Source organism: Aspergillus steynii (assembly GCF_002849105.1).
Source record: "Aspergillus steynii IBT 23096 chromosome Unknown P170scaffold_6, whole genome shotgun sequence".
NCBI classification, from domain to species: Eukaryota; Fungi; Ascomycota; class Eurotiomycetes; order Eurotiales; family Aspergillaceae; genus Aspergillus; species Aspergillus steynii.
The window spans coordinates 2405391-2429625 of record NW_020194403.1 but is presented as its reverse complement, the minus strand read 5'-3'; the positions used below and the strand labels follow the sequence as shown (position 1 = coordinate 2429625).

Below are 24235 nucleotides of genomic sequence, written 5' to 3'. Positions count from 1 at the left end.
CCTCTTTGTGTGAAACCCACCCTGTTTGTGATTACCCCCAACAGATGAAAGCAATTAGCACATTGAGAAAGACAAAGCGGTGAAGGAATCCACAAAACGAAAAGAATCTTTTTGCTACAATTACAGGATGTCAAATCAAAAGGTCTATTTACAAGTCCCAGAAACGAAAAGTCCATGCTAAATCCCGCCCCGTCTAGTTTTTGTTCGCCTTCTGCGCCAACAAGTTCAATGCACTACCCGCCAGGACGAACGCACACTGATCCGGACTCAGCGTGTGACGCACAGGGATCTGCACCGTCTCGCCGGTGCTCTTCTTCTGCACGCGCAGCTGGATCTCGCCCTTGCCGCCGGCCTTCAGGACGTCGTACAAGCCGACGGTGTCGACGACATCGCAGGCGTTGATGAGCTCGTAGTCGGCGGGGTTGGCGAAGGTGAGGGGCACGACACCCTGCTTCTTGAGGTTGGTCTCGTGGATACGGGCGAAGCTCTTGGCGACAATGATGCGGCCACCGAGGTAGCGGGGCTGCAGGGCGGCGTGTTCACGAGCGCTACCCTCGCCGTAGTTCTCCTCCGCGACGACGAGCCATTCAAGGCCTTCCGACTTCCACTGTTCGGCCAATTCGGGGATACCGAACTGCTTGCCAGCGTCGTCATAGGCAACGTTCGTCTCGCCGGTGGCGGCGTTGACGGCGCCGATGAGGGTGTTGGCGGAGATGTTGGGCAGGTGGCCCTTGTACTTGAGCCAGGGACCCGCCGCGGAGATCGTGTCCGTGGTGCATTGGCCGCGCACCTTGTAAAGGACCTTGAGACCGGAGAGCTCACCCTCGGGGAAGGGAGCAAAAGGCTCGAGCAGCGCCAGGCGGTCCGACGTGGGCGAGACGACGACCTCGCAGCTGGCGTCGGGCACGGCGGCGGTCGGCTGGAAGGACGGGTTGCCGTCGGCGAACCCTTCGCCAGGCAGGGAGTGGCCGGACGGGGGCTGGAAGCGGAATTCCTCGCCGGAGGGCGTCTTCAGGCTGTCGGTCATGGGGTTGAAGGTCGTCTTGCCGGAGTAAGCCAGCGCGGTGACCAGTTCCGGCGAGGCCAGGAAGTTCATGGTACGGCGGTTGCCGTCGTTGCGGCCGGGGAAGTTGCGGTTGTACGAGGTGAAGATGGCGTTGTCCTCGCCCTTGGACACACCGTCGGTGCGCTTCCACTGTCCAATGCAAGGTCCGCAGGCGTTGGCCAGCACGGTGCCACCGGCCTCGGTAAAGGTCGACAGCGTCTGGTCCCGGTCCAAGGTGGCGCGGATCTGCTCACTACCGGGGGTGATGAAGAAGTCGGATGCGGGTTGGAGTCCGGCGGCGGAGGCCTGCTTGACCAGGTCCTCGGCACGGGTCATGTCCTCATAGGAGCTGTTCGTGCAGCTGCCGATGAGACCGGCACCAAAAGTCTCGGGCCACTGCTTCTCGCGGACGGTGTCGGCGAAGGCGGACAGCGGCACGGACAGGTCCGGAGTGAAGGGACCGTTGATGTGAGGCTCGAGAGTCGAGAGGTCGATGGTGATCAGCTGATCGTACTCGGCGCCGGTGTCTGCCCGAAGCAGGTTCTGCGGGCCTGAGGCAGCGATGGCCGAGGCCGCCTGGGCCACGTCGCCGCGGTGCGTCGCCTGCAGGTAAGGGACCATGCTGGGGGAGAAGGGGAACACCGATGTCGTCGCGCCCACTTCGGCACCCATGTTGCAAATGGTCGCCTGACCCGTGCAGCTCAGCGTCTCCACGCCGGGTCCATGGTACTCGATCACGAATCCCGTGCCACCACGCACGGTCAGCTTGCCGGCGAGGTGCAAGATAATATCCTTGGGCGCGGCCCAGCCGTTCAGCTTGCCCTCCAGTCGCACTCCCAAGACGCGCGGCGCCTTCAGCTCCCAGGGCGCGTCCACCAGCGCATCGACCGCATCCGCACCGCCGACACCGATGGCGATCGCCCCCAGACCGCCCGCGTTGGGGGTGTGGCTGTCGGTTCCCAGCATCATCAATCCCGGAGCGGCATAGTTCTCGAGCACACTCTGGTGGATAATACCGGCACCGGGCGGCCAGAACTCAATGCCGTAGCGCTTAGCGGCACTCTCCAGGAAATCGAAGACCTCGCTGTTGCCCTTGATCGAGGCGGGCAGGTCGGTGTCGGCACCACGCTCTCCCACAATCATATGGTCGCAGTGGATACTGGCAGGGACGGCCGTGGAAGGCAGACCGCACGACATGAACTGCAGCAGGGCCATCTGGGCGGACGCATCCTGCATGGCGACGCGATCCGGCTTCAGTTTCAAATTGGCCTTGCCGCGAATGTCGCGTCCATTCTCCGTGCCGGTCAACAAGGACTCTTCGGGGTTGGCGAGATGGGCGTACAAAATCTTCTCAGCAAGGGTGAGAGAGCGCGCAGCACCCAGAACCCGTCGCACTTCTTCCAGGTTGCGCACAATCTTGGGGTACGGGGGCATCCGGGAGGCCGCGGCGGCGGAGGAGGCCTCCGTGGCCAGACCACGGCGGCCGAACAGTCGCTGTGGGGAGAGACATTTCGGGGCCAGCTTTAAATTGCGGGAGAACAAAGGTCAGCCAGGGGGGAAGGAAGAATTGGGAAGGAAGTGATCCAGGCCACGCCAACTTACCCTCTGAGAGGCGGTCGCCCGCTGCCAAACAAGTTGCCTCACCATGGTTTTCTCTGCCGTGTGAGTGCAAGGAGAGAGGGAGAGAAATCGGGCGAGTTTGTCTGCTGGCGATGACTCTTTTTCAGTCGCCATTTTTTTTAGGCTCGCCCTGATTGGCTGCCGCAACCGCCGATACCGGGCCGAGTCCGTCGGCATGTCGCTGACCATACCGTACCGGGGATCTTGGCTTTTTGGCGGGCAGACGGCGTACGGTACCGTCTTTCCAATACGTCACTATATCATCCCTGCCTCAGCACGGGAGTATATCCTGATGGATAAGTTCGTCTATACATGTTTCATCATATGTATATGCTAGGTATGTACATCGACCCGAAGGTTCACTACTCCTCCAGCCTTCTCCCGTCAACATCCAAGTCAATCTTGTACGACTCGAACCGCCGGCTGGGCACCTTGCGCTCAAACAAGATATCCAGTTCTTCAAACGTTCGGCCTCTCGTTTCAGGCATGTAAAAGAAACAGTACACGGTGCATAGAACACTCAGACCGGCGAACAGAAAGCCCACCTTACCTCTCCAGTCGCCCTGGTCTTCGTTCATGGCGTACGGGATCACCACGGCGAACACGACCGACCACACGAAACAGCTAACAGTAGCCAATGCAATCGTGAAGCCGCGCAGACGCGCCGACGACACTTCAGCCAGCAGCACGTAGCAGAATGGACCAAGACTGACGTCGTATACCAGCGTACAAACCAACATGACACCACACTGCGCCCAGACCGTCTGCGTGTCTCGCGGGGCCAGATCTACCGCCCCGATGATGAACAGCAGGATAGCCAGCGTGGAGCATCCGAAGATGTACATGGTGCGGCGGCCCACGTACGACAGCAACGGCCATGAGATGCACGTTCCCACGAACCCGATGGCCGTGAGCCCCAAGTTCATGGAGAAGGCGTTGGACGAATCGAGGCCCGCGACTTCCATGAAGTGCACGGCGTAACTGATGAAAAAGACATTCCCCGTGAACGCCTGCATGCTGTACGCCATCACACAGATCATGAGTCGCCGCGCATTCGGCCCCCGGAAACACTCTAGGTAGTGCGGCCGGCCTCCCTGGAAGCTCTCCTCAAGTCGCAGCGTCTCTCGAATATGCGCCAGCTTGCGCGAGATGTCCACTCCGTGTGTAGTGAGACGCCGCAGCGATGCTGCGGCCGCATCATCTCGGCCCTTGCGGCAAAGCCAGTACGGCGGGTCGGGACAGAATCCCACCAGGAAAAGCATGATACAGGGCAAGGCCCACTGCGTCGCAATAGGGATCTTATAGGCCAGAGTGCTGTGCATGGACTCGGTGCCCTTGAGGATACCGGATGCGATCAGCGAGCCGATCGAGAACGCCAAGTTGGTCATGGTGGCTGCAAAGCCCCGGAGCACGAGAGGCGTGACTTCGCCGACGTATGCCGACGCACAGATCGGGTAAAAGGCGATGATGGCGCCGTTGACGAGTTGGCCGACGAACAGCTGAGCCGGGGTGTGGCTGAAGAACTGGATGAAAATAAAGCCGATGGATAGCACCGAGCAGGCTGCAATCATCAGGCGCGGACCAAAGCGATCGTAGGCGAACCCAGAGCAGAGGGCGCCCACGATTGCGCCCAGGAGGTTGGCGTATTGAAAGGCCGACAGCCATTGCGCAGCGATCATGTAAGTGCCTTTATACTGATATCCATAGGTTTCTTTGAAGGTGTCGAGACCGACCAGACCTTTAACGACGCCGCCATCAATGCCTTTCAGGATGGTCGCCTACTCGACGATGTCAGTCCGAGATCCGCATGCGGTCCAAGGCCACGACATACCAGATTCATGAACAGTCCCCAAGCGACTGCCGGCCAGTGGCGTCGCAGAGCCACCCAGAAGCCCTGCGAGTGTTCCTCCTTGCTGAACTGGAAAGACAATTCAGCCTCTTCCGTCGAGGCAGCGGGAAGGGACTGGACCAGCGTGGTGCATTTTTGCGCTCTGCCAGCCATGACCTCAGCGAAGGCGATAATCGGTGATTCTGATCATTGTCAAAAGATGGGAAATCCTGATTTCGATAATTTATAGACCGGCCATGCGGGGTCGTCGTTTCGTCCAGTCCAAGGCCTCGCATTAGTCACTCACGTGCGGGCCCTAAGCGAGCGCCGAAGGTACTCACTCATGCATGATCCTTCCCTGGCCAAAATCTGATAAGATCCTGATCTTTAGGGCTTATTTCTCTCTACTGTCTTGCAATGCCATCGCAACTCTGTGTCCTGCAAAAAGACCTAGCCATCGCCTTCATTGCGTCGCAAATTGCACTTTCAAGACCCCGCGATCGGATGTTTCAACGGATTTCGCAAGTGGAGAACAGATAGGCATATCAAGTGGGTCTGAATTGACAAAAAAGTATGACATGAGGATCTGATATGCCTGACACTCGATTTATGGTCATACTGAATAGCATCTTGCCATGCTATACTTCAGACCAGCCGTAAAAATGCTCCTATCTAAAACGAACTTCCACACTACCTGGTATTGTACTGCACATGATTTCCACATTGCCAGTTACCACCCTATACACCATTTACCACTATCAATTTAATAGCTCTCATTATTACAGTAGCACCGCAAAAGCCATACCCACCATACTGAACAAAACCTAAAGATCCTTAATCCTCCCACAAAGCACCACATCCTCGCCCAGCGGATACCACTTCACATCCGTCAACCTGGACGCGGGAATCGCAACCCCGTGCCCATCGACCCTGCGATCCGGCGAAACCACCACCCCGCCGCGCCCCAGCCACGTCGGCGCAATCGTCACCACCACCGAGTCAATCAGTCCCTGCGCCCGCGGCCCCAGCAACGAGTTAATAATCGATCCGCCCCCCTCGATCATCACGCTGCGGAGCCCCTGCGATCGCAGACAGGATAGCACCGCCGTCCAGTCCATCCGGTGGCTCGCTCCCTCCCTCCCCTCCTCCCTCTCCTCGTCATCGTGGGGCTGTGACACTGGGTCCAGCGCGATGTACTTCCCGCCATGGCTCTCTAGGAGGGCTTGTTTCTCGGCTGTGGGAGGTGTGCACCGCGTGCTTGTGATGATGAACGGCGCCAGACCTTGGTTGGACCGCACGAGGGCCAGGATCTTCGAGTCCGCGGTGAGATCCCAGCGGGCGGTCGGGTCGATCACGATCGGACGAGGTTGTCGCGTGAGGCCCTCGCCGCCGTAGCCGCCCACGCCGGCGATGCGGCAGTTCAGGCCCGGGTTGTCGGCGATGGCGGTGCCGACGCCGATGAGGATGGCGTCGTGGCGGGACCGCAGGTAGTGGGTCATGGATTTGGATTGCGGGCCGGAGAGGGCAGTGCGGGCGCCTGGGGCCAGCGCGAGAGAGGAGTCCAGGGAGGTTGCGAAGGTGAGGGTCGTGAAGGGGAGGGGGCTGGTGGGTTGAGGGGAGGGGGTTGAGGGGGAAGGTGGGGGGTTAGGAATGCTTGGTCGGATTCGGGGAAGGTGAGGGCTTCTCGGGGGGGCATTTTGTAGGGAGGAATTGGGTTGTGGTGACGCTTGACGGGGAAATGGGTAGATGGTGAAGATGAGGTTGGGGTGGATTGTAGAGATGGATGTTGCTTCAATCGGATGGATTGGAGTAACCCAGGGAAGGTTCAGCAGAGTGACCAATGATAGGCTGTGGTTTCACTGTCAAAGTGCCGGGTGATTTAGACTGTAAGCTTGATCGTCTTAACCGTCAAGCCTGTCTTGCCGTTCAGGTCCGAAGTGATGAATCAACAAGATTGTTATAAGTAGGCGGTGGCCTTGTGTTTCCAGTTCCAGTTCCACCAGATCGGAGACCCACGTACAACACCGAAGATGCAAAGATATCACCAGCACAGTATCAAGAACACCGCAACAGAGTAGATAAAGCACCAGATCGAGCACGTCAACCGTTGTTCTGCATACGAAAGAAGCAACAATTAGGGCTGACATCGAAATAACCCCACCCGTTGGCGCCGCAGTCTAAACCCAATCAGGCCTAGCCCTGACGTCCCCACGTTATTCCCAACCAGGCTAGTGTTGATCCCTCAGGCTACAAGGCTCCCAGATGCCAGCCTCAGGCAACAAACCCGCCGCTCCGCTCTTCTTTCATTCATTCCTTTGTGCTTCACCTTGAATCGATTCCTCCGAGTTTCTTTCACACCTCTCGCCGACCCAGCGTCCTCCATCCCCTCGGGTACTCGATCAACCAGCACCTCCACCTCGACAACCTTCACCTCCCCGTCTCCATCCCAACGAACCAACCCCCAGCCCCAACGAAAGAAAGGATGTGGCTGTTTTGAGCGAAGGGAAGCTCAGTTCAAGCATCGCAGCGCAGCGCATCACATCACATCACATCCGAACCTACCTCACCACCTACCTTTATATAGCGCAGAGACGCCAAACCTATGACCGACCTGCGCACCGCAAGCGCCCTCCCCTTCTTGACCTAAAACTTCACGACCTGCGCCTGTCCCAACCCCGGAGAAAATCACACCAACCATGGACCTTGCAAATACCCTCATCCGCACCGTGGCGCGCGCGTTCTACGAAACGCGCCATATCTTGGTCGTGGATGCGCTGTTCATCCACTCTGTGTAGGTGCTTTGATCCCTTGCTTTGGGCTTTGTCTGCTCGCTGGATAGTATTCGCGACGCAAGTCATGGCCATGCACCCATCTATTGAAGATCGCAGTTCTAACAAAGCCATAACGGTCTCTTTCGAACAGTCTCCACGCCGAAGACCTCGCCTTTCTCCTAGGAATGCAACAGAAAGATCTCCGCAAGCTATGCGCCAAGTTGCGCGAGGACCGCTTAATTTCCGTGTACGCTTCAACCAGCCAACCCAGCCCATCTCCTTTCCAAGAAAACAGAACGGCCCAACTAACTCAACCTACAGAAGCACACGCGCCGAGATCCGCGACGGGTCGACCCGGCCCGTTAATCGCGAATACTACTACATCCCGCTGCACCCGGTGATCGACGCGATCAAGTTCAAAGTGTCGCGCCTAACATCCACAATCAAGGCGCAGTACACGCCCAGCGAAGAGCGCAAGGAGTATGTGTGTCTGCGGTGCGGGGCGGAATGGACGGAGCTGGACGTGCTGAGCCTGTACTCGGAGGAAGGATTCGAGTGCCAGAACTGCGGGGCGATCCTGGAGCGCACAGAGGACGTCAAAGGCACCGAGGGGATTGACCGCACCGGCCACGAGAAGAACAGCAAGCTCATGGCCCAGCTCGACGCCATGCTAAAGCTACTCAAGCAGATCGACTCCGTCGAGATCCCGCCGAACGACTTCGACGCCGCCTGGGACCATAAGGTCGAGGTGGTGCGCAACCAGGCGATCAACCCGACGCGGACGGCGGTGGCCGTGCCGTCGAAGCAGGAGATGGTGCGCGGGAACACCAAGACGGATGCCGGCGCGCTGGAGATCTCGTTGACGTCGACGGAGGAGAAGAGCGCCGCCGAGCAGGCCGAGGAGGTGGCGCGGAAGGCCGCCGTCGAGAAGCAGAACGCCCTGCCGGTGTGGCACACGCATTCGACCGTGTCCACGGGCGCCGGGAACACCGGCGTGAAGAGCGAGGGCGGCGTGGATATCAAGCCCGAGATCAAGGACGAGGAGGACGAGAAGCCCGCCGTCGACGCCCTGGACGATAAGCTGGCCGCGTACTACGCCGAGATGGAGCGCGAGCGGGCCCTGCAGGCGCAGGAGGATGCCAGCAGCGCGGACGAGGACTCCGATGAGTTCGACGAGTTCGAGGACGTGGGCGGTGTTTCGGCCAGCGATGCCGCATCTCCGGCCGTCGGGAACGGTGCGCCGACCAGTGCTCCGCCGACGTCGTCGGCCACGGGGATCAAGCGTGAGCTTGATGCGGAATCGGGTACGAGTGGCGTGCAAACCTCGTCTGCCACCCCGTCCACTGGTGCCGTTGATGATGGCCCGGCCGCGAAAAAGATCAAGGTGGAACCTGAGATCAAGAAAGAGGAGTCGGATGAAGATGACGAGGAAGAATTCGAGGATGTCTGATGGCAACCCACCAAGTTGTAATTCAAGCCTCCCGGGTGAATATCTCAAATCCGCAATATGGCGCTGGCGCCAAGGACTGAATCTTGCAATTAGAAAGAAGGGGAAAAGAAAGAGAAGGAAAAAAGAAAGAGAAGGAAAAAAGAAAGAGAAGGAACAGCCCAACTGGATCTGGCATTGAATCATGAATAGACTTCTGGTTATTCTTTGCTTTCATCTGGCCTCTAATGAGTCAAGCTCGCTCGGCCTATCAACTCCGATTTTGCATTCATCCTGTATTATAACTATGAAAATAACGCTTCAAATCAATCAATCAATCTATTGAGTAAAGTCCTGCTTCGCCACAGCGGGTAGCCTTCTATTGGTGTTGTGTTCCATCAGAAGTGTTGACTGCCATTTGGACCTCAGTGTGAAAACGTGCAGAACGTCGATAAGGCTGTCAATGCACAAGGGAGCAGGGCAGCGCGAGTAATATCCATGACACAAGTGCCATGTGACAGCACTAGGACTGCGAATAAAAGAAAGGAAAACATTGCAAGTAATCAAACTCTTGAATACACAAGATTCACCCGAACAGAACCAACCCCATGTCTAACAGAATGGGAGAGGCAACGGAAACGCCGACCGATGCAGAACTGGGCACAGCCAACAAATAACAGATAAGAGGGAATATTCATCATCAAGTCGTTTCTCATATGTGATACAATCACGGCGTCTGGTTTCTCTGCTTTTCGGTTTGTAGAATGCCCGGCAGGTTTGTTTTCATCTAGGGAGAGCCCGCCATCCCCATTTCCGAATCGCTCACGACAGAATTATCTTCCCATTCCTCTGGAGAAGGTACATCAGACTCTGGGTGATCCAAGGGGGGGTTAGATGGCGATGTGGAGGTAAATGAAATATAAAAGAACACTCACCTGATCCTAGCTCCTCGGGAACTTCAACTGCTAATTCTTCGACGGCCGCTATCAACACTGGACCCATGTTAGCGGATGTTCGGGGAAAGAAGAGGCAGGAGAGCATCCATGTATCAACCGGGAAGGGTGGAACATACTGCGAGCCTGATTGGCAGTATCCCGATCCTCCTCACTTTCGTCGAAATAGGTGGCCAAGCAGTGTTCAATGACGGCTTTCATCGTCTCCACGAGCTTCGCCTCAAGACCCGTTTCCGGAGCACCCATGTATATCTTTCTTAACTTTTCGGCGCAAGACGAGACTAGGTCTCTAGCAACCTGGGTATGGCATGACTGCCATTCCTCGCCTACGTTCTCCCCGGTGAACAGGATGCGACGCAGTATCTCCATCGTCATGGTTCTGACGGCCCTGTCCGGGAACACAAGCAACGTCGGAACCCAGTCTGGAATTTTCTCGATGAGGCGAGAGAGGAACCACATCTCGTCGAGGCCAAGTCGGTCGTTGCGGCAGGTCATGAGACTCGTGAAGAATGCCAGGTGTTCTTTGCCGCCGTGATCATTGATGGAGTCGACCCCCTTTCCAACGAACTCGATCATGGCGGTAATACGGTCTTCATCAGGACAATACCGACAGAAAGTCAGGGTCGCGTCCAGGTATGGCGCGCAAAGGTCGGCCGGGGCGACCCGAAGGCCATCTTCTATGACATTGCAAATAGGATCCATCAGGTCTGCCTGGGGTTCCGCATTCAACAGTAAGCTAAGGATGCTTCTGCAGGCTGGTGGACTGCTGTAATTCTGGAAGACCCTTTTCAGGATGGATAACTCGTCGTGCTTTCCAAGAGATCGGATGAGGATATTTTCCGAAGTGGTAAGATGATAGACGTCGTCCGGAAGAACCCGTCGCTCATCATCCGGGGTAGGCGGAGCAGCGAAATCGATGCGCGCCAGCAACACGGCCAGAAGATCCATCAGTTTTCTGTAGGAGAATCGTCGGCCCTTCTCAAGGAGTTTGAAAAAGCCGAGGTAATGGCGCTTGAGCTTTTTGGTGTCCTCTCGATCAATCCACATGATTTCCAAACACTTCAGCAAGAAACCGTAGTTGAGGACCATCCCCGTCTCCACGGGCCCAAAACTAGCAAGGAGCACCAAGAATTCGAAGTAGTCATCCCAAGCTCGAAACATAGTATGAAGCATCGGCCAAATTCCTTCGAGCGTAGCCAACACGTTTTCAAAGCCATCCAAATATCGCATGTGCCACTTCTGGGTTTCGAGGCTCTCGGGTTCTCCGTCATCACTGTCGCCAAGCCTCTGCAGTTTGGAGAGAGCACAGATGAAGATCCTGACCGAGCAACTGCGGACGGCAGCATGGGGGCTTTTCAAGAGATTCCGAATGCCGTTCGGTCTATGCACCACCCACTGGAGGATTCGATGGGCCGTTCGGGGGATCTCCTCAATCGCTCGACCGACCTCGTTCAGGGTATAGTCCAATCCCAGTGGCTCTTTCGCTCTCGATATCAGCTGCTCCAGTGTATCCATTAAAATGAAAACGACCTTCCGGTCTAAGGTAGAAGTTTCTCCGTCATTAGGCTGGACCTGGTGGAGACGAGTGAGCAAGTACCGGGCAAGGCAAGCATGAAACGGCTCTGAAAGACAATATGTCCGGATGAAAATCTCATTTTCCATCGTGATGTGATTCGCAAGCGGCACCGGTAGCTGCACGCGCACGGGAGAGTGCTCCTTTGTGGGCTGGTATCTCGATCTGGCCGAATCAATGTCTGACACGCGCTGATAAAAGAGCATGTACGCATTCCAGGCTTTGTTGTAGCGCACTTGGCCCATGGCGGTGGGATTGACGTTGTCGTTATAGCCTCCAAAGCATTGGTCCGGAATCCGGGAAGGGTCAAATCGACTAACTTCCGAGTCATTGAACTCCACCCACGACCCCCCAGCGCCAGCAGCCGGTCTTTCACGGATATAAGAGTAGTAGTGGCCGGATTCGGCCGTGCCACTGTGGACTAGAACACCGACCAGCTCAAAGATATCCTCTTTCACTTCAGGATCTTGCTCAGAGAGGTATTCAACTTTGAAGGGGCTCATATCCACTCGTTCAGGAAACTGGAATTCGTCGTTGATCTTACTCCGGAGCATCGAGACCATATCGAAATCGAACCGTTTGAGGTGGAAGATGAGGTTGTCGGGCACTTCCTTCAAGCAGGCCCGCTTGACGGCATCGACATGTCGCCCACAGGAGGTGCATGAGTACTTGTTATCTCCTTGCATGATCTCTCCTTCCACATACGCTTGGAGACTTTCCTCGAGATTTGCCTTGCCCTTGATGTCGCACTGAATGGCAGAGAATGGTTCCAGACGTTCCGAGATATGAGGGCACTCCTTGGATTTGATTTGCTGCACGAGTTGGCCGCCGTAAAATGATCGGAACGTTTTCTTGTCGTGCGGGTCCGAGATCTGGGCCTCCCACCGGTCGAACAACAGGTTGTAAAACTCGTCGACGTCCATCTGCACCGTGACGTCGACTGGTTCGTTGTCATACGTACAGATGGAGTCCACAAGGCCTTGCGGATCGACACTCTTAAGCCATGTTTCTTGCATATAGCCAAAGACTTTCTTCGTTTCATCCAAAAGCTTCTGTGGCGACTCCGAATTCCCGAGGCCGAGCTGCATCATAAAGTCGCGGAAGCCCACATTCATAAAGAGTTGGCTCAAGAGAGAATTCATATAGCAGGTGTTAGACAAGTTCTTTAATCCAGCATAGCCCTCTGGTGACCGGATCATCTTTTGGCGGTCGTAACCCCAATTAGGCGAGAACGTGTACCCCTGAGGGATAATATCGTCTAGGCGGTCCACGATCTTGATGTAATTTTCCTCGTATTCGCAAAGCAAGACGAGGACATTGTATAGTTCCTGGCGTGTGAACAGGTGCAAGACAGGTGTCCGAGGAACAATGGCCTGGTACGAAGATGGGGTCGATGAAAGATCAGGGAATAGATATTTGTCGAACAAGTCCTCGGCCAGATTAAGTGTGTCCACTCTCACGCTGTGTGTGTTGGCCGCTTCAAGGCACATTCTGATGAGCCGACTGAAGCCATAGATCACATGGTCTACCTGTTCACGGCCAACGAGCTCCTTGACAGGCTGTTTGAACATGATATCGCTCCACTGCTTGAGATACTCGCTAAAGATGAGGTCACCAGGGGATTTCTCCGCAACCGAGCGAAATACTTCAAGGGCCACTTCAAAGAACTCCGGGGACTGCTGCACATACTCCACGGTATGTGGAAGGTTTTGCAGAAAAGCGTCCCAGATAGTCGCCAAAATATCGAATCTGACAGGGCTTTCCATGGGAGAATCACTGCGTGGTTCTGGGGCGCTGGTATCCGAGGATTTAACCTGCTTCTTCGAAAGCCTCGAGGAATTACAGGCGGCATTAATCGTCCCTCTCACACTTGTCCGGATCGACTGGCGACTCTCATCGAGGAGAAGCGAAAACAGCAGCTCAGATAACTGGACCTGCTGCTTAACCACATGCCAAAACGCGTGGTCGCGTGCAGAGCCCTCGATCAGACAAGTGAATGAGTGGCAGATTAATTTTTGCGTTGCTTCTGCCGAGCATTGGGACGGGTTCAAGTTTCGCCCAAGACCTATCAGATTTTGCAATTGTTGGACTAGAGCCACCGCACTTGGGATGGGCGACGCTTCATCCGCTTCTGGCAGCCTCACTAAAAAGGGAAAAAGAAGCTGTTAGATTGACCCCATGTGTCTATTGAAAGGAAAAGGAAGGGGTTACCAAGCAAAGCCTGAACAAGGCATTCGACGAGATTCGTCGCAAACATGAGTCTTGTGGGATGGTTCTCAAGAGACCCAAACATCTCGGAGCGTGTTAAGGCGGCGACCAAGACACGAATGCTATGAGACACGAGGGCCTGGTTTGGAGATGACTGTTGTTCGTTATGTTAGCAAATAAAGCCTTGACATGCGCAGAGGGGAGTAAGGAAACTAACCTCAAGATTTTCTTCCCTCAGACAAATCATGAGAGTATTAATTGAGTAGAGAAAACTATATGGTTTGTCCATAGGGAACATCTCTTGTTCAGAGTTGGTGGTAGACTTGACCAACTGCAGAACCCTTTCTTGTGGAGGGAATACCATAAGGAAGTCGTAAATCTCCCGAGCCAGGTGGGCCTGAAGGCTGAGAAGGTCATAAAGATCGTCAAAGTGCTTGAGCACTTCGGAATCAACGGACGTCAGGGACTGGCGCTGACCTCTCAATGCAGCCTCCCGACTATCCGGATGTCGCCGAATTAGCACCAGCCCTGCATTGAGCTTCAATTCACGGATGCTCAATTCAGGCTTCACAAGAAGATCGACTCTACGCCCGCTGAAGATGATATTCATCTTAGAGAAGCCGGTCAGCTGCACGAAGTGATCGTAAAGCTCAGATGCAGTCGAAAGGTCCCCAATCTGCAAGGAACGAACTTTGGACTGTGCACTACCGTCAAACGCTTGATAGCGGAGGCTGATCGGCTCACCCTTCACCGGCCTTTCAGGTAGCCCTGGAGGCGAATTTTGCGGGGGGCTGTACTGGGGTCGGCTCCGCAGCCCCTGCAGGAATTGGCGGAGAAAGAGGAGCGAACGACTGAATCTCAGCTCTTCGGCTTGAAGGTCCGCTTGAGGAACTTTGTCTCCTTGCTCTTCGGCTCGAACCTCCCCCACTTCATTGGCGGAGTCATTGCACGGTGTAGCCTTTTTTAAGCTGGACGCCGCGGACTTCAGCTGTTCTACACAGCGATCCACCAAGGCAATGTGAGTAGCCTCTACTGCCGACCGGGGTGACCGATGGATGATGTTATGATCCAGGTAGACCTCAATCGCAAAGTTGGTCGCGTCGGTCTCGATCGAGCCGGGGGGAGCCGTCAGAATAAAGCGCCATATCCGGTCTATGCCCGGAATCGAGACGACCTCACCCTCGCCAGCAATGGATGGAGGGTTGAAGCGAACTTCGTAACTGATGGTCTGCTTGGCAAAGAGAAGGACCTCCGGGAAGTAATCACTAGGCGACAGCGCTGGAAGATACTCATGAATGCAGCGCTCGACGAACGGATTTGGCTTGGTGCTTTGTTTTGTCAAGCCACACAGCAAGTCCCATAGAGCGCGTCTACCCTGGTGTGAGAGCTTGTTGGACATGAACACCTGTTGCCACAGCAAGTCTGCAAGGTCGGGCGTTATGAGCTCTGCGACCTGGTCGATTATGCGGGTCAGTAGGTGGATGCGTGAAACAAAGGCGGTCTTTGAAAACGAGTCTTGAAAGTCCGTGCCATTCTGGTCCACCGTGTGGACGATATCGTTAAATACCAGTCGGATCAGATCGAACTCGGTGGCCAGCTGATGGATCTCGCGGGAGTCGTAGTTCGGGAGAAGTGCGCTCAACGCCTGGATACTTCCCACCGCAAACTCATTCATCTCGGCAATATCCTGGACGCACCGTTCATACGTTTCCATTTTGTCCACGTCGCTGACTCCGACGTTCATGAACGAGCGCAGCTGCGAGCTGGCGAATTTCTGCAACAAAGCCTTATGTTCCACGGAGAAATCTTCAGCCGCAGCGCTCTCGCGGATCAGGCGTACACACACGCGCAGTGGGATGGCGTCGACATGCGGCTTGTCCAACAATTGGTGCTTCTCCGTATGTTTTTCGCGTATATGGTGGAGCAGCTGTTCGCAAAACTCCACCATCCGCGCATCAAAGCGAGCCAGCGGGAAGTCGAGCAGTTTCGAGCACAAGTAGATAAGTGCTGGAGAAGGCGACAGATGCATGTGAAACGTTCGGGTAAGCATGCCCAAGATCTCCGATACGGTTCTCGGGTCTGGGCTTTCCCTCACGGCCGTCCAGATCGTATCCGTGTCTGAAGCGGCGTACGTGCCTGTAACAACCAAGAAGCCGACTATATTTCCGCTCCTGCTGATCAATTGAGGATGAGAGTCGATGCCCACGACATACTCGACCATCTGATTTTCTCTCAAAAATCCCACGAGGTACTGGACAACAGGATTCTCTATCCCCGCCGAATCACGTTGGATGTACAGCCTCCACACCGAGACAAGCTCTGTTTGCATGGTCTCGACCCCCTGAACCCTGAGTTCCATACGACCATCCATGATGTGTTTTTTCAGGGCCGCAAATTTCCAAGAATAGTATATGAGGAAAGCGCGATCCTCAGCCGTTGCGGTTTCAGGAAGATCAAGTTCGAGATTTTTGACCATCTGCTCCGCGATGTCAGGAACGCGAAGAGATGCCGTGAGATACACCCCCGCGATGTTGCGAAGCAACGAGTCACTAATATCACTAGTCACCCAAGGAGATTTCTTGGTTATTCCATCCTGGTACTTTTCGTCTATGGGCTGGATCATGCTGTAGGCGTCCCTGATAATACGCAAATAGGCGGTAGAGTGGATTAAAGCATCGTCTGCTTGAAACTTTCTGCGCTCATTCCCCGATTCCACGAGATTATGAACGAGGGTGACGACTGTCGACAAGGGAGATGCGAGCTGGGGCCATCGCGGGATCAGAGTCAGGATTCGCGAGGCAAATTCGGACATGCGCTGCACATATTTGAGAGGAGGGGACGCAATCTGGTCGTTGATGCGCGCCACAAGGTTTGGAACCTCTGAGCTATAGATTTTTACCATGGCACGGTAAAAGGGAATGGGGTTGATCTGGACCATCCAACACAATGCCGACAAATAGGTCTTGGATATCAAATCTGTCGCCACGCGGAGCTCCGTGTCCTCGATGAATTGGTTCAACACCAATGTATCCATTGCAATGAAATGAAGCGCGAGGCGAGCAAAACCGAGGAAGAACTCTTCGAAACAGACCCAAGGCCCGCTGCCTTCGTCGGGTTGAAGATCTTGTCTAAATAAGCGAAGGAAACGTCAGCCGGAGAAATAGAAAGAACAAAGCAATCCAACTAGGTACTCACCCTCTGCGTAACAAGCTTTCAACCATGCCAGGAAGCTCTTCCCAAAAGTCCCGATCAGCCATCACCACCTCATAAGTAAGCTGGTCCAGATTGTTCGCGACGTCGTCGAGCCAATTCTTTGCCGCCAGAAAAACAGTCGCGTGGGGAGGTCCTGCAATATTGTTTAGTAGGGTCCAACACCGCTCGGCCCAGGTTATCGTCTGCCTTACCCTTCTCAATGACCGCGCAAATTTCCTCCAAGTTATCCCGTGCATCTTGAAGAGGACGGAGTTTGGGGAAGGTCTCCGTCAACGGAGGTTGTTCCTGAAGCTGCACAACGTCGGGCTCTCCCAGCGCGTCTCCCAGCGGCTTCCAGTTCGACGTGTTGGGGTCCTGGTCCATGTCCTCCAACTCCGCCACCTCGATCTCCGGACTCTGGGCGGGTGACGACGATAACGATATGGCCTTAGAGGCGTTGGCCCCCGCATCTTCGGCGCTGTGCGAGGGGGCGCTCGGGTCGGGTTGTGCGACGGGGGGATCTTCGGGGGCGGCGGAAACGGAGGCCATACTGTCGGTCGGGGCGGCTGTAGTGGTAGGGGATTTCACGTTGATCGTGACTCTGCTGGGCGGGCGGGTCGAGGCAAGAGCTTCGTGATCGCCGGGAGCAGGAGCGCCCGGCGCCTGGTCAGACATTGGGGCAGCGTCGGTCTTGTCAGACCAGTTCTCCCGAATGCCACTTCCACTATCAAGACGGGGACGTTTCCGGGTAGACTGAGGGTCGGTATCTTCCATGGGATCGCCGGGGGGACGCGTCGAGTCGGTCGATTTAACGTCAGGCGGGGTGGTGCTAGAGCTCTCTAGCGGGGCAGCGGCCATGACATTTTTCCCTGGCCCTTTCCTCGGAGCGGACCACCAACCTCTTGAATTAATTAAAATTGCAAAGGAAGATTCAGAGCGCGTGGACTGTCGAACCGGGAAGGTGTACAGGCAACGGGGAAAAGACGTGGGAAGGAAGCCGGGATTGGAAGAGATTGAAAGGGAAAGAGAGGTGTGGATGACGAAAGGGTCAAGAGGAAGGAAGGAGGAGCACGAGCGATGCGGAAGGGGGGCAGGCGAAAGGGAGGTCAAGTAGGTTGTCAAGCTGTCCAAGAGAGAAGGAAAGAAGAAAAAAAAAGGTGGAGAGAGCAAGCGAAGGGAGAAGGAAAGAAAGAGAGAGGAGAGAGCGAACGAAGTTTGTGGGGACAGGCTAGGCGGAGGTGTGCAGGCAGCTGCGACCAGTTACCGGAAGTTGGCGATAGCTGCAGCAGTCGGTGAGTCTGGACTCTGGCAGACGACGAAAGCAAGGCAAGGTACCTGTTTGATAGCCCAAACCGCTTCCGCCTGGAGGATGTGAGGGGGAGACAAGAAGCAGCCCGACTTCTTCGGGTTTAGCCAGAACGCAAATGAAGAAGCTCTGACGTTGCGGTGGAGTCCCGCCGGGCCGCTGGTTGGTCGTGCTGCTTTGCTTGGATTTACGGAGGTATGAATTCTACAGTTTCTCAATCATAAGGTAACAAAGTAGTATCTGGTCAGCTGTTCTTATCAGGGCGGTGCGGTCGGGCAGGTTCTCCTGCGAGGGACGCTTCTCGGGGGTTTGTTTCCCTGCCCGGAGGTGTTCGCGTCCGGCTTCTGTTATGGTCAGCACGGAGACCAACCTTGAATAGGATAAGATCTGGAGTCCATAACAGTTCCCGAAATTAATGCCATATCAGTCTAATTCATGAGATTCAATCTATCTACTATACTACCAAAAACAGGGTTCTGGAGTAACTGGCCTTCTGTCCACCGGCAATGCATGATGTCGCCATGATCTGAACAGTCCCACGCGGGAAATTCACGGGAAATCAACTAAAAAACGGATCCAACGGGACCATCAATCAAGCCACTCCCGAAACCAATACGGTTTTCTTTGATACTGGCCCAAGCGAAGGAAGCCGGTCTTTTGAATCGGCCACCGTCTACGCTTTAGTACATCCGATGCCCGTCAATGGAATACCAGGATCGTCAGACAGATTGACCAGCCCGACAAAGAAAACGCTCTATACGCCGGAGTCCGGGCCCTGGCATACGTCGCATCCATGACATAATGCGGCTAGTTGGATGATTTTCCCCTCAACTTAAAACTCCGCCCATCTCCACTTCATCAACCTTCCAGGCCTTCTAGCGTGTTCGTGCCAGACCCTTGAATGCAGGATCGCTGCATTTCCTATGTGTCCATCTTTTCATCCTGCAGCCGACTAAGGCATCTTCCCGACATCACCTGTCGGGTGTTTGGAGTCTCCCTTTGTCTTCGGCTCATCTTCATGGCAATCAAGGAGCGTTTGGACCGGACCATGGACTGACCCCATCGTCTTTCAAGGGACGAACAACGCAAATGAGAGCAACAGGGATCCCCACATCCAGGATCAATAGATATAATCTGTATATGTTCATTTACGGGTTGATCACGAGACTTGGTAACTGGAGCTGCTCCAGTTACCAAAATCATTGAAGAAAAAGAAAAAGAAAAAAAGAATGGAGACAGAAAGAGAGACAGGGAGAGATCCTGTCACTCCCTCATTCCTTCATCGCCGTCTCAATCTTGCGAAGGACCCTTGCCGGGTTACCCGCAACCACATGAAAAGCAGGAACGTCCTAGACATCTGATCAGTACTCTGTATATCGGAATCAACCAAGGCTCCAATACTCTACTACCTTAGTGACCACGCTTCCGGCCCCGACCACCGCACCTTTACCGATCGTCACCCCCGGAAGGACCGTCACGTTGCCCCCTAGCCAACAATCCTCGCCGATCACAACGTCTGCTCCCATCTCGGGGCCCTTGGTCCCGTTGCGCAACTCCGGGTCCAACGGATGCGTGCCGCTATACAAGTGTACGTTGGGACCGAACAAGGTTCGGGCTCCGATAGTCACCGGACAAGTATCCAGGATCACGCAGTTAGAATTGATGTAGACACCTTCTCCTACTCTCACGTTGAACCCGTAGTCAATGCGGACGGGGGGCTCGATCCACGGCTCTTGTTCGAAGAGAGCGTCGTCTTCCGCGGGGTCCTCCTTCGGGGGAGGCAGAGGGGTTTTATCCTCAGTGACCCTGCCGACGTCGTGTGAGTAGAGTACCTCGACACCCGTAGGGAATTCGGACGAGGTGAGAGCGATATAAACCGGGCCAAGAGATGAATCCCACGGCATGCCATTAGCCTCGTACTCACTCTTGCCAAAGCTCGACTAGTCGCCGACGAGAGACGTCCCCCGCGTTATTGAACTGGCGAGTCGCACGGCTACAGCGAGCCCGCGCGGCGATCAGATCCGGGGTGAAGGCGTAATAGAGCTCGCCCCGGAGCATCTTGTCTCTCTCGGACAAAACAGGAGACTGAGTGGACGCCATGCCGATTCCGCGCATCTACTTCGGAGATGCTTACTTAGTCCTTCAGTCTGGATTGGATTGAATGCGGGGAAGCAACAAAGAGCGGATGAGTCAGCGGTGGAGTGCGCGGAGGAATCCCGTGATGATCAGGCCAAACAATACAATCGTCGGAGCTGATTCTTCTCCCCGCGTCCCTATTGTTCCTGCTTTTACTTCCTTTTACTTCCCTAAACTTGTGGTCTACTCTGTCCCTACGGATCCATCATTTACACGCTTTTTATCTTGACAATGGCACGCTCCTAGGCTTCAGTTCTTCCCTCTCTCCCGTCCTCCAATTCTCTCTCCTTATCCTGAACCACGGAGAAAAAATCCCCTCAGGAACACCGTATAACACCAAAGAGCTCTCAATCCTCAACGAACATAACACTACCCTCCCCAACGACCTAAAAAATGTCCTCGCCTCCCGACTTCACCTCTTCTTCCACCTCAACCTCGCAGGTCACCACCGACGAACCACCGACCTGGCGGCCTCAACGACCAACAACAACAACGACAACGACACCGATAACACCACCCACAGCCGCAACCATGCCCTCCACCTCCCCACCCCTCGACACATCCATCTACCCCGGCGGCAAAAAGTCCCTCGCGGGAATCTCCCTGCGCGCGTTCCTCATCGGCACCACCCTCGGCCTCTCCGCCTCGCTCGCCCTCACGCTGCGCCTCTTCTCCACCACCCCCCTCTGGCGCATCCCCTTCTTCCTCGCCTCGCTCTGCCTCTTCCACTTCCTCGAATACTACGTCACCGCCGCCCACAACACCCGCCACGCCTCCGTCTCCGCCTTCCTCCTCTCCTCCAACGGCTGGGCCTATAACCTCGCCCACACCTCCGCCGCCCTCGAGTGCCTCCTCGCCCACGTCCTCTTCTGGCCCCGAGAGAGCTACTTCGCCTGGTCCGGGCCCGTCTTCGCCGGCCTCAAGATCCAGCTCGTCCTGGGCCTGCTGCTCATGGCCGTCGGCCAGACCACCCGCACCCTCGCCATGGCCCAGGCCGGCAGTAACTTCAACCACACGGTCCAGGTCGAGCGCAAGGACGGCCACACGCTCGTCACCCACGGCGTGTACGCCCTGCTGCGCCATCCCAGCTACTTCGGGTTCTTCTGGTGGGGCCTGGGCACGCAGCTGGTGCTGGGCAATGTGGTCTGCTTCGTGGGGTATTTGGTCGTGCTGTGGAAATTCTTTAACAGTCGCATCCAGCGTATGTATTTCTCCTTTCGTCCGGTTCTTCCACTCCGTTGGCTTGCTTGCCTCGGCGATACACACTTGCTAACATATCGCTCACGTACTCAGGAGAGGAACGCTTCCTGATCGCCTTCTTCGGCGACGAATACGTCCAGTACAAGAAGAGGTCGATTGTCGGGATCCCGGGCATCTGGTGATTCGTGCATCGTACAGTACAGTGACCCACGCACATAAAAGTATCCTTGTATGTAAATTGAGCAGACGGGCATGGGTCCGTTAGATAATACTGGGAAGGGGCCTAGCCTCGGACGTAGATTTAATCAAAAGCAAATACGCGGGAACCAGACTCATCAACTTTAGGTGCTCAACTTGTAACATAAACTCATAGCATAGTGCATAGCTAGGTACCTTATCTATTTATGTACAAGCAATCTAACAAATCACCTGGTATCAGCATCCAAAAAAAAACAAAAGCTCGCTGTAAGAAACAAAACAAAACAAAACCTCGCTTCAACCACCATCCTACCACAAGACATCGACATCTAAAGCTTACTCTCCGGCGCAACTCCCCCAACCGCACCACTCATATACGCGCCCTGAGAATCCGCCTGCTCGGATGCAGCCGCCTCGGGACCGAACAGAACCAGCTCGCGACCCCCCTTGGTACTCCACCAGGTAACGCAGTAGTGGGCTCTGTCGACATCCATCTCGCCGCTGCTTAGCGCCTCCCAGAAGCGTTCGACGCAGGCGGCGCGCATTTCCGGGTCGGGGATGACGTTGATGAGGGAGGCGGTGAGGGGGAGCCATTCTTCGAGGTCCTCGACGCGAAGGAAGCAGAGGCCGTCGACCAAAGAGAGGGTGAGGGCTGCTTGCTCGGAGAGGGGAGGGGGCGGGCGCTCCATGTCGAGAGAGGGAGTGGAGGAAGGCTGGGGGAGGACTTTGTCGGATGCGTGGTGGGCGCGGTCGTAGAGGACTTCGAGCAGGATGGAGGGGAGGAGGGGTTGTTGGTTTGCGATGGGGGAGGGGGGTGCGGTGACTTGGAGGACGGTTTTGAATGCAAGTCGGAATTGGCGGATGGAGAGGTTGTCGGGGAAGACCTGGAGGGTGGTTAGTTGGTGATTACTTGAGGTGGGGGGCTGTGTCGGCTTACGGCAAAGAGGTTTTGGATGTAGAATGGAAGATGAGTGGCCGCCACGCTTGCATTGTTCGGGATCGCGAACACGGCGAGAACCACGCTGTGTGCGGCTTCAAAGATCTCGAGAAGATGGTTGTTTCCGCCGGCCGGGAGATACGGGACTGCGGCGCAAATGAGGAGGTCCTCGCTGAATTTCGACGACAGGACAGGGGTGAAAAGCTCCGCTGTGTTCAGGAAATACAGATCGAGACACCGTTCAAGCGGATGGGCAGGGATCTGGCCCAGTTCGTTGGGCTTGATGCTTTTCAAAAAGTTCTCGGTAAGATCTGGGTATTGCGCGAGGATATCCACCGCGGTCAAAGTCACGAACATGTGCTGAGAAGACGCATTCGGGCCAATGCGAGACGAAACGAAGTAAAGATTGCGGAGAATGTGCAGGGATTGCATAGATAGATATGGTGCACCTAAGCAATCAGTGACTGAACTCGGCTGACACCAAGCATAAGATAGACGAGGCACTTACTTCTATTAGCTGCCAACACATGATCATTGAGAACCCGTCCCAGGACAGCTCGCAGTACAATCACAACGGAATACAAGCAATTCCGAAGCAGCTTCCACAGGCTCGGGATCGTGTTCTTCAAAGAATCCGCATCCAGGAACTCGGCCTCTTCTGCTCGATCAACCTCCGATAACTTGTTCTGGCGCCACTGCACCATCAAGGTCCGGACGAAATCGGCAAGATGATCCACAGACCGGGCCACCAAGCCTGGATCCCGAACATTCTCAATGGCATGTGAAATGAGCCGAGAAAGCGGACCAAGCGCAGATATAAGCGGGCTGGACGAGATTGCCGTGATACGCGCGAAAGTAATAGAATGCTCCGGCCACTGGAATCGTTTCCCAGGCGCCTCGACGATGTCTTTATCCACCGTTCCCAGGAAGTATCCCCCCTCAAGCCCCTCCGAGGTCGAATAAACACCGTGCATTAGCACAGGGAGCAAACGGTCATAGTTGATCATCGTCCGTTCGTAATCCGAGAGCAATTCGAAGGAATAATTCAGCACCATAGTGACGCACAGGCCCTCGATCTCATTGTCGGCGTCCAGTTCTTCCAGCGCCAGCTGCGCAGCCGTCACAAGTGCCATTTCTAGCTTCTTGCGAACATTCCACGATAGCCCCTGTCTATTCTGGCCTTCGAAGCCCAGCAAGAGACCCCCGATGAGGAGCACGTGTCGCCATCGCGGCGACTTGTCATCCGCTCCGCTGACAACGGCTTTCACCCACGCTTCCCGCTCAATCTTCTGGGGCTTGACATAAGGGATCCTCGGGTCGTCGGAGGTCTCATTCTGCACGAATGCGATGGCAGCCGTGTTGAATACGCTGAGGATCTTCCGGCAGGCGTGGAGATCGACCGCGTGGTCCCATATCGCGGGTGCCGCAAGCAATTGTGACGACAGGAGACTCAAGTTCAAGGGGTTCGCAAGAGTGTACAGGAGGCCGGTCGCCGTCGGAAGCAATCTGATGGGGGAAGGTCAGTCGGGAGGGTTGAGCTGCGGTTCGGAGTGGCTGGTTCTCTCACGTAAAGGCATCTTGAAGATCGGATGGCGACTGGAGCGACCGTAACAGGGCACCTAGAGAACGCTCGGTCGCCATCTTCAGAATACAACGTCCAGGCAGGCAACCAAACAATGGCGCATGGAAGGCAACCGAGAGACCGTAGGACCGACGGGAGTCTAACAGAAGGACGGACGGCCTTACCGCGGAGAACCCCAGATCAGCTGCCGAGGTTAATCCGCAAATGATATTAGGTGCAAACACTGCAAACAGCCAGCGTCAATGCTGAAGTCTGGCCTG

The 24235-nt window shown here is 55.4% G+C and overlaps 8 protein-coding genes across 8 annotated transcripts; 2 read left to right on the top strand and 6 right to left on the bottom strand.

Annotated features, from left to right (window-relative positions):
* Positions 1-90: 90 nt before the first annotated feature.
* Positions 91-2729, bottom strand: P170DRAFT_457489 (aconitate hydratase ACO2). The gene is made up of 2 exons (XM_024851723.1): positions 2648-2729; positions 91-2566 (listed from the first exon to the last, which is right to left on the bottom strand). The coding sequence occupies exons 1-2, from the start codon at positions 2690-2692 to the stop codon at positions 194-196; spliced, it is 2418 nt and encodes an 805-aa protein (XP_024702407.1). The 5' UTR covers positions 2693-2729; the 3' UTR covers positions 91-193.
* A 246-nt stretch (positions 2730-2975) lies between these two features.
* Positions 2976-4780, bottom strand: P170DRAFT_388320 (putative MFS alpha-glucoside transporter). Its single transcript, XM_024845838.1, has 2 exons — positions 4497-4780; positions 2976-4443 (listed from the first exon to the last, which is right to left on the bottom strand). Exons 1-2 carry the CDS (start codon positions 4665-4667, stop codon positions 3028-3030), a joined length of 1587 nt encoding a protein of 528 aa, XP_024702406.1. The 5' UTR covers positions 4668-4780; the 3' UTR covers positions 2976-3027.
* Positions 4781-5098: 318 nt separating this feature from the next.
* Positions 5099-6800, bottom strand: P170DRAFT_457487 (RibD family protein; the record flags this gene model as incomplete). The annotated part of the gene is made up of 2 exons (XM_024851722.1): positions 5099-6173; positions 6778-6800. 2 exons carry the CDS (start codon positions 6798-6800, stop codon positions 5318-5320), a joined length of 879 nt encoding a protein of 292 aa, XP_024702405.1. The 3' UTR covers positions 5099-5317.
* Positions 6801-6835: 35 nt separating this feature from the next.
* Positions 6836-9000, top strand: P170DRAFT_511754 (putative transcription factor TFIIE complex alpha subunit). The gene is made up of 3 exons (XM_024854920.1): positions 6836-7284; positions 7416-7511; positions 7586-9000. The coding sequence occupies exons 1-3, from the start codon at positions 7190-7192 to the stop codon at positions 8712-8714; spliced, it is 1320 nt and encodes a 439-aa protein (XP_024702404.1). The 5' UTR covers positions 6836-7189; the 3' UTR covers positions 8715-9000.
* Positions 8981-17474, bottom strand: P170DRAFT_466437 (putative ubiquitin C-terminal hydrolase; the record flags this gene model as incomplete). Its single annotated transcript, XM_024852415.1, has 7 exons — positions 8981-9539; positions 9626-9682; positions 9763-13359; positions 13428-13578; positions 13642-16552; positions 16620-16770; positions 16829-17474. 7 exons carry the CDS (start codon positions 17472-17474, stop codon positions 9478-9480), a joined length of 7575 nt encoding a protein of 2524 aa, XP_024702403.1. The 3' UTR covers positions 8981-9477.
* Positions 17475-19214: 1740 nt separating this feature from the next.
* P170DRAFT_234803 (sugar O-acetyltransferase) lies at positions 19215-20068 on the bottom strand. The gene has a single exon (XM_024842915.1). It carries the CDS (start codon positions 19824-19826, stop codon positions 19305-19307), a length of 522 nt encoding a protein of 173 aa, XP_024702402.1. The 5' UTR covers positions 19827-20068; the 3' UTR covers positions 19215-19304.
* A 521-nt stretch (positions 20069-20589) lies between these two features.
* Positions 20590-21440, top strand: P170DRAFT_448781 (protein-S-isoprenylcysteine carboxyl O-methyltransferase; the record flags this gene model as incomplete). Its single annotated transcript, XM_024850993.1, has 2 exons — positions 20590-21259; positions 21352-21440. The coding sequence occupies 2 exons, from the start codon at positions 20590-20592 to the stop codon at positions 21438-21440; spliced, it is 759 nt and encodes a 252-aa protein (XP_024702401.1).
* A 174-nt stretch (positions 21441-21614) lies between these two features.
* On the bottom strand, positions 21615-24113 carry pex8 (putative peroxisomal membrane protein Pex17). The gene is made up of 4 exons (XM_024851721.1): positions 23961-24113; positions 22902-23899; positions 22394-22842; positions 21615-22340 (listed from the first exon to the last, which is right to left on the bottom strand). The coding sequence occupies exons 1-4, from the start codon at positions 24032-24034 to the stop codon at positions 21786-21788; spliced, it is 2076 nt and encodes a 691-aa protein (XP_024702400.1). The 5' UTR covers positions 24035-24113; the 3' UTR covers positions 21615-21785.
* Positions 24114-24235: the final 122 nt, after the last annotated feature.

Coding starts and splice junctions, on each gene's coding strand:
- P170DRAFT_457489 (XM_024851723.1), bottom strand. CDS start 2,692: ATGGTGAGGCAACTTGTTTGGCAGCGGGCGACCGCCTCTCAGAGG. Junction 2,567..2,647: donor GGGCGACCGCCTCTCAGAGG/GTAAGTTGGCGT, acceptor CGCAATTTAAAG/CTGGCCCCGAAATGTCTCTC.
- P170DRAFT_388320 (XM_024845838.1), bottom strand. CDS start 4,667: ATGGCTGGCAGAGCGCAAAAATGCACCACGCTGGTCCAGTCCCTTCCC. Junction 4,444..4,496: donor GGGGACTGTTCATGAATCTG/GTATGTCGTGGC, acceptor ATCGTCGAGTAG/GCGACCATCCTGAAAGGCAT.
- P170DRAFT_511754 (XM_024854920.1), top strand. CDS start 7,190: ATGGACCTTGCAAATACCCTCATCCGCACCGTGGCGCGCGCGTTCTAC. Junction 7,285..7,415: donor GCGCTGTTCATCCACTCTGT/GTAGGTGCTTTG, acceptor TCTTTCGAACAG/TCTCCACGCCGAAGACCTCG. Junction 7,512..7,585: donor GAGGACCGCTTAATTTCCGT/GTACGCTTCAAC, acceptor CTCAACCTACAG/AAGCACACGCGCCGAGATCC.
- pex8 (XM_024851721.1), bottom strand. CDS start 24,034: ATGGCGACCGAGCGTTCTCTAGGTGCCCTGTTACGGTCGCTCCAGTCG. Junction 23,900..23,960: donor GATCTTCAAGATGCCTTTAC/GTGAGAGAACCA, acceptor TTCCCCCATCAG/ATTGCTTCCGACGGCGACCG. Junction 22,843..22,901: donor TGTGTTGGCAGCTAATAGAA/GTAAGTGCCTCG, acceptor CTGATTGCTTAG/GTGCACCATATCTATCTATG.
- P170DRAFT_234803 (XM_024842915.1), bottom strand. CDS start 19,826: ATGCCGTGGGATTCATCTCTTGGCCCGGTTTATATCGCTCTCACCTCG.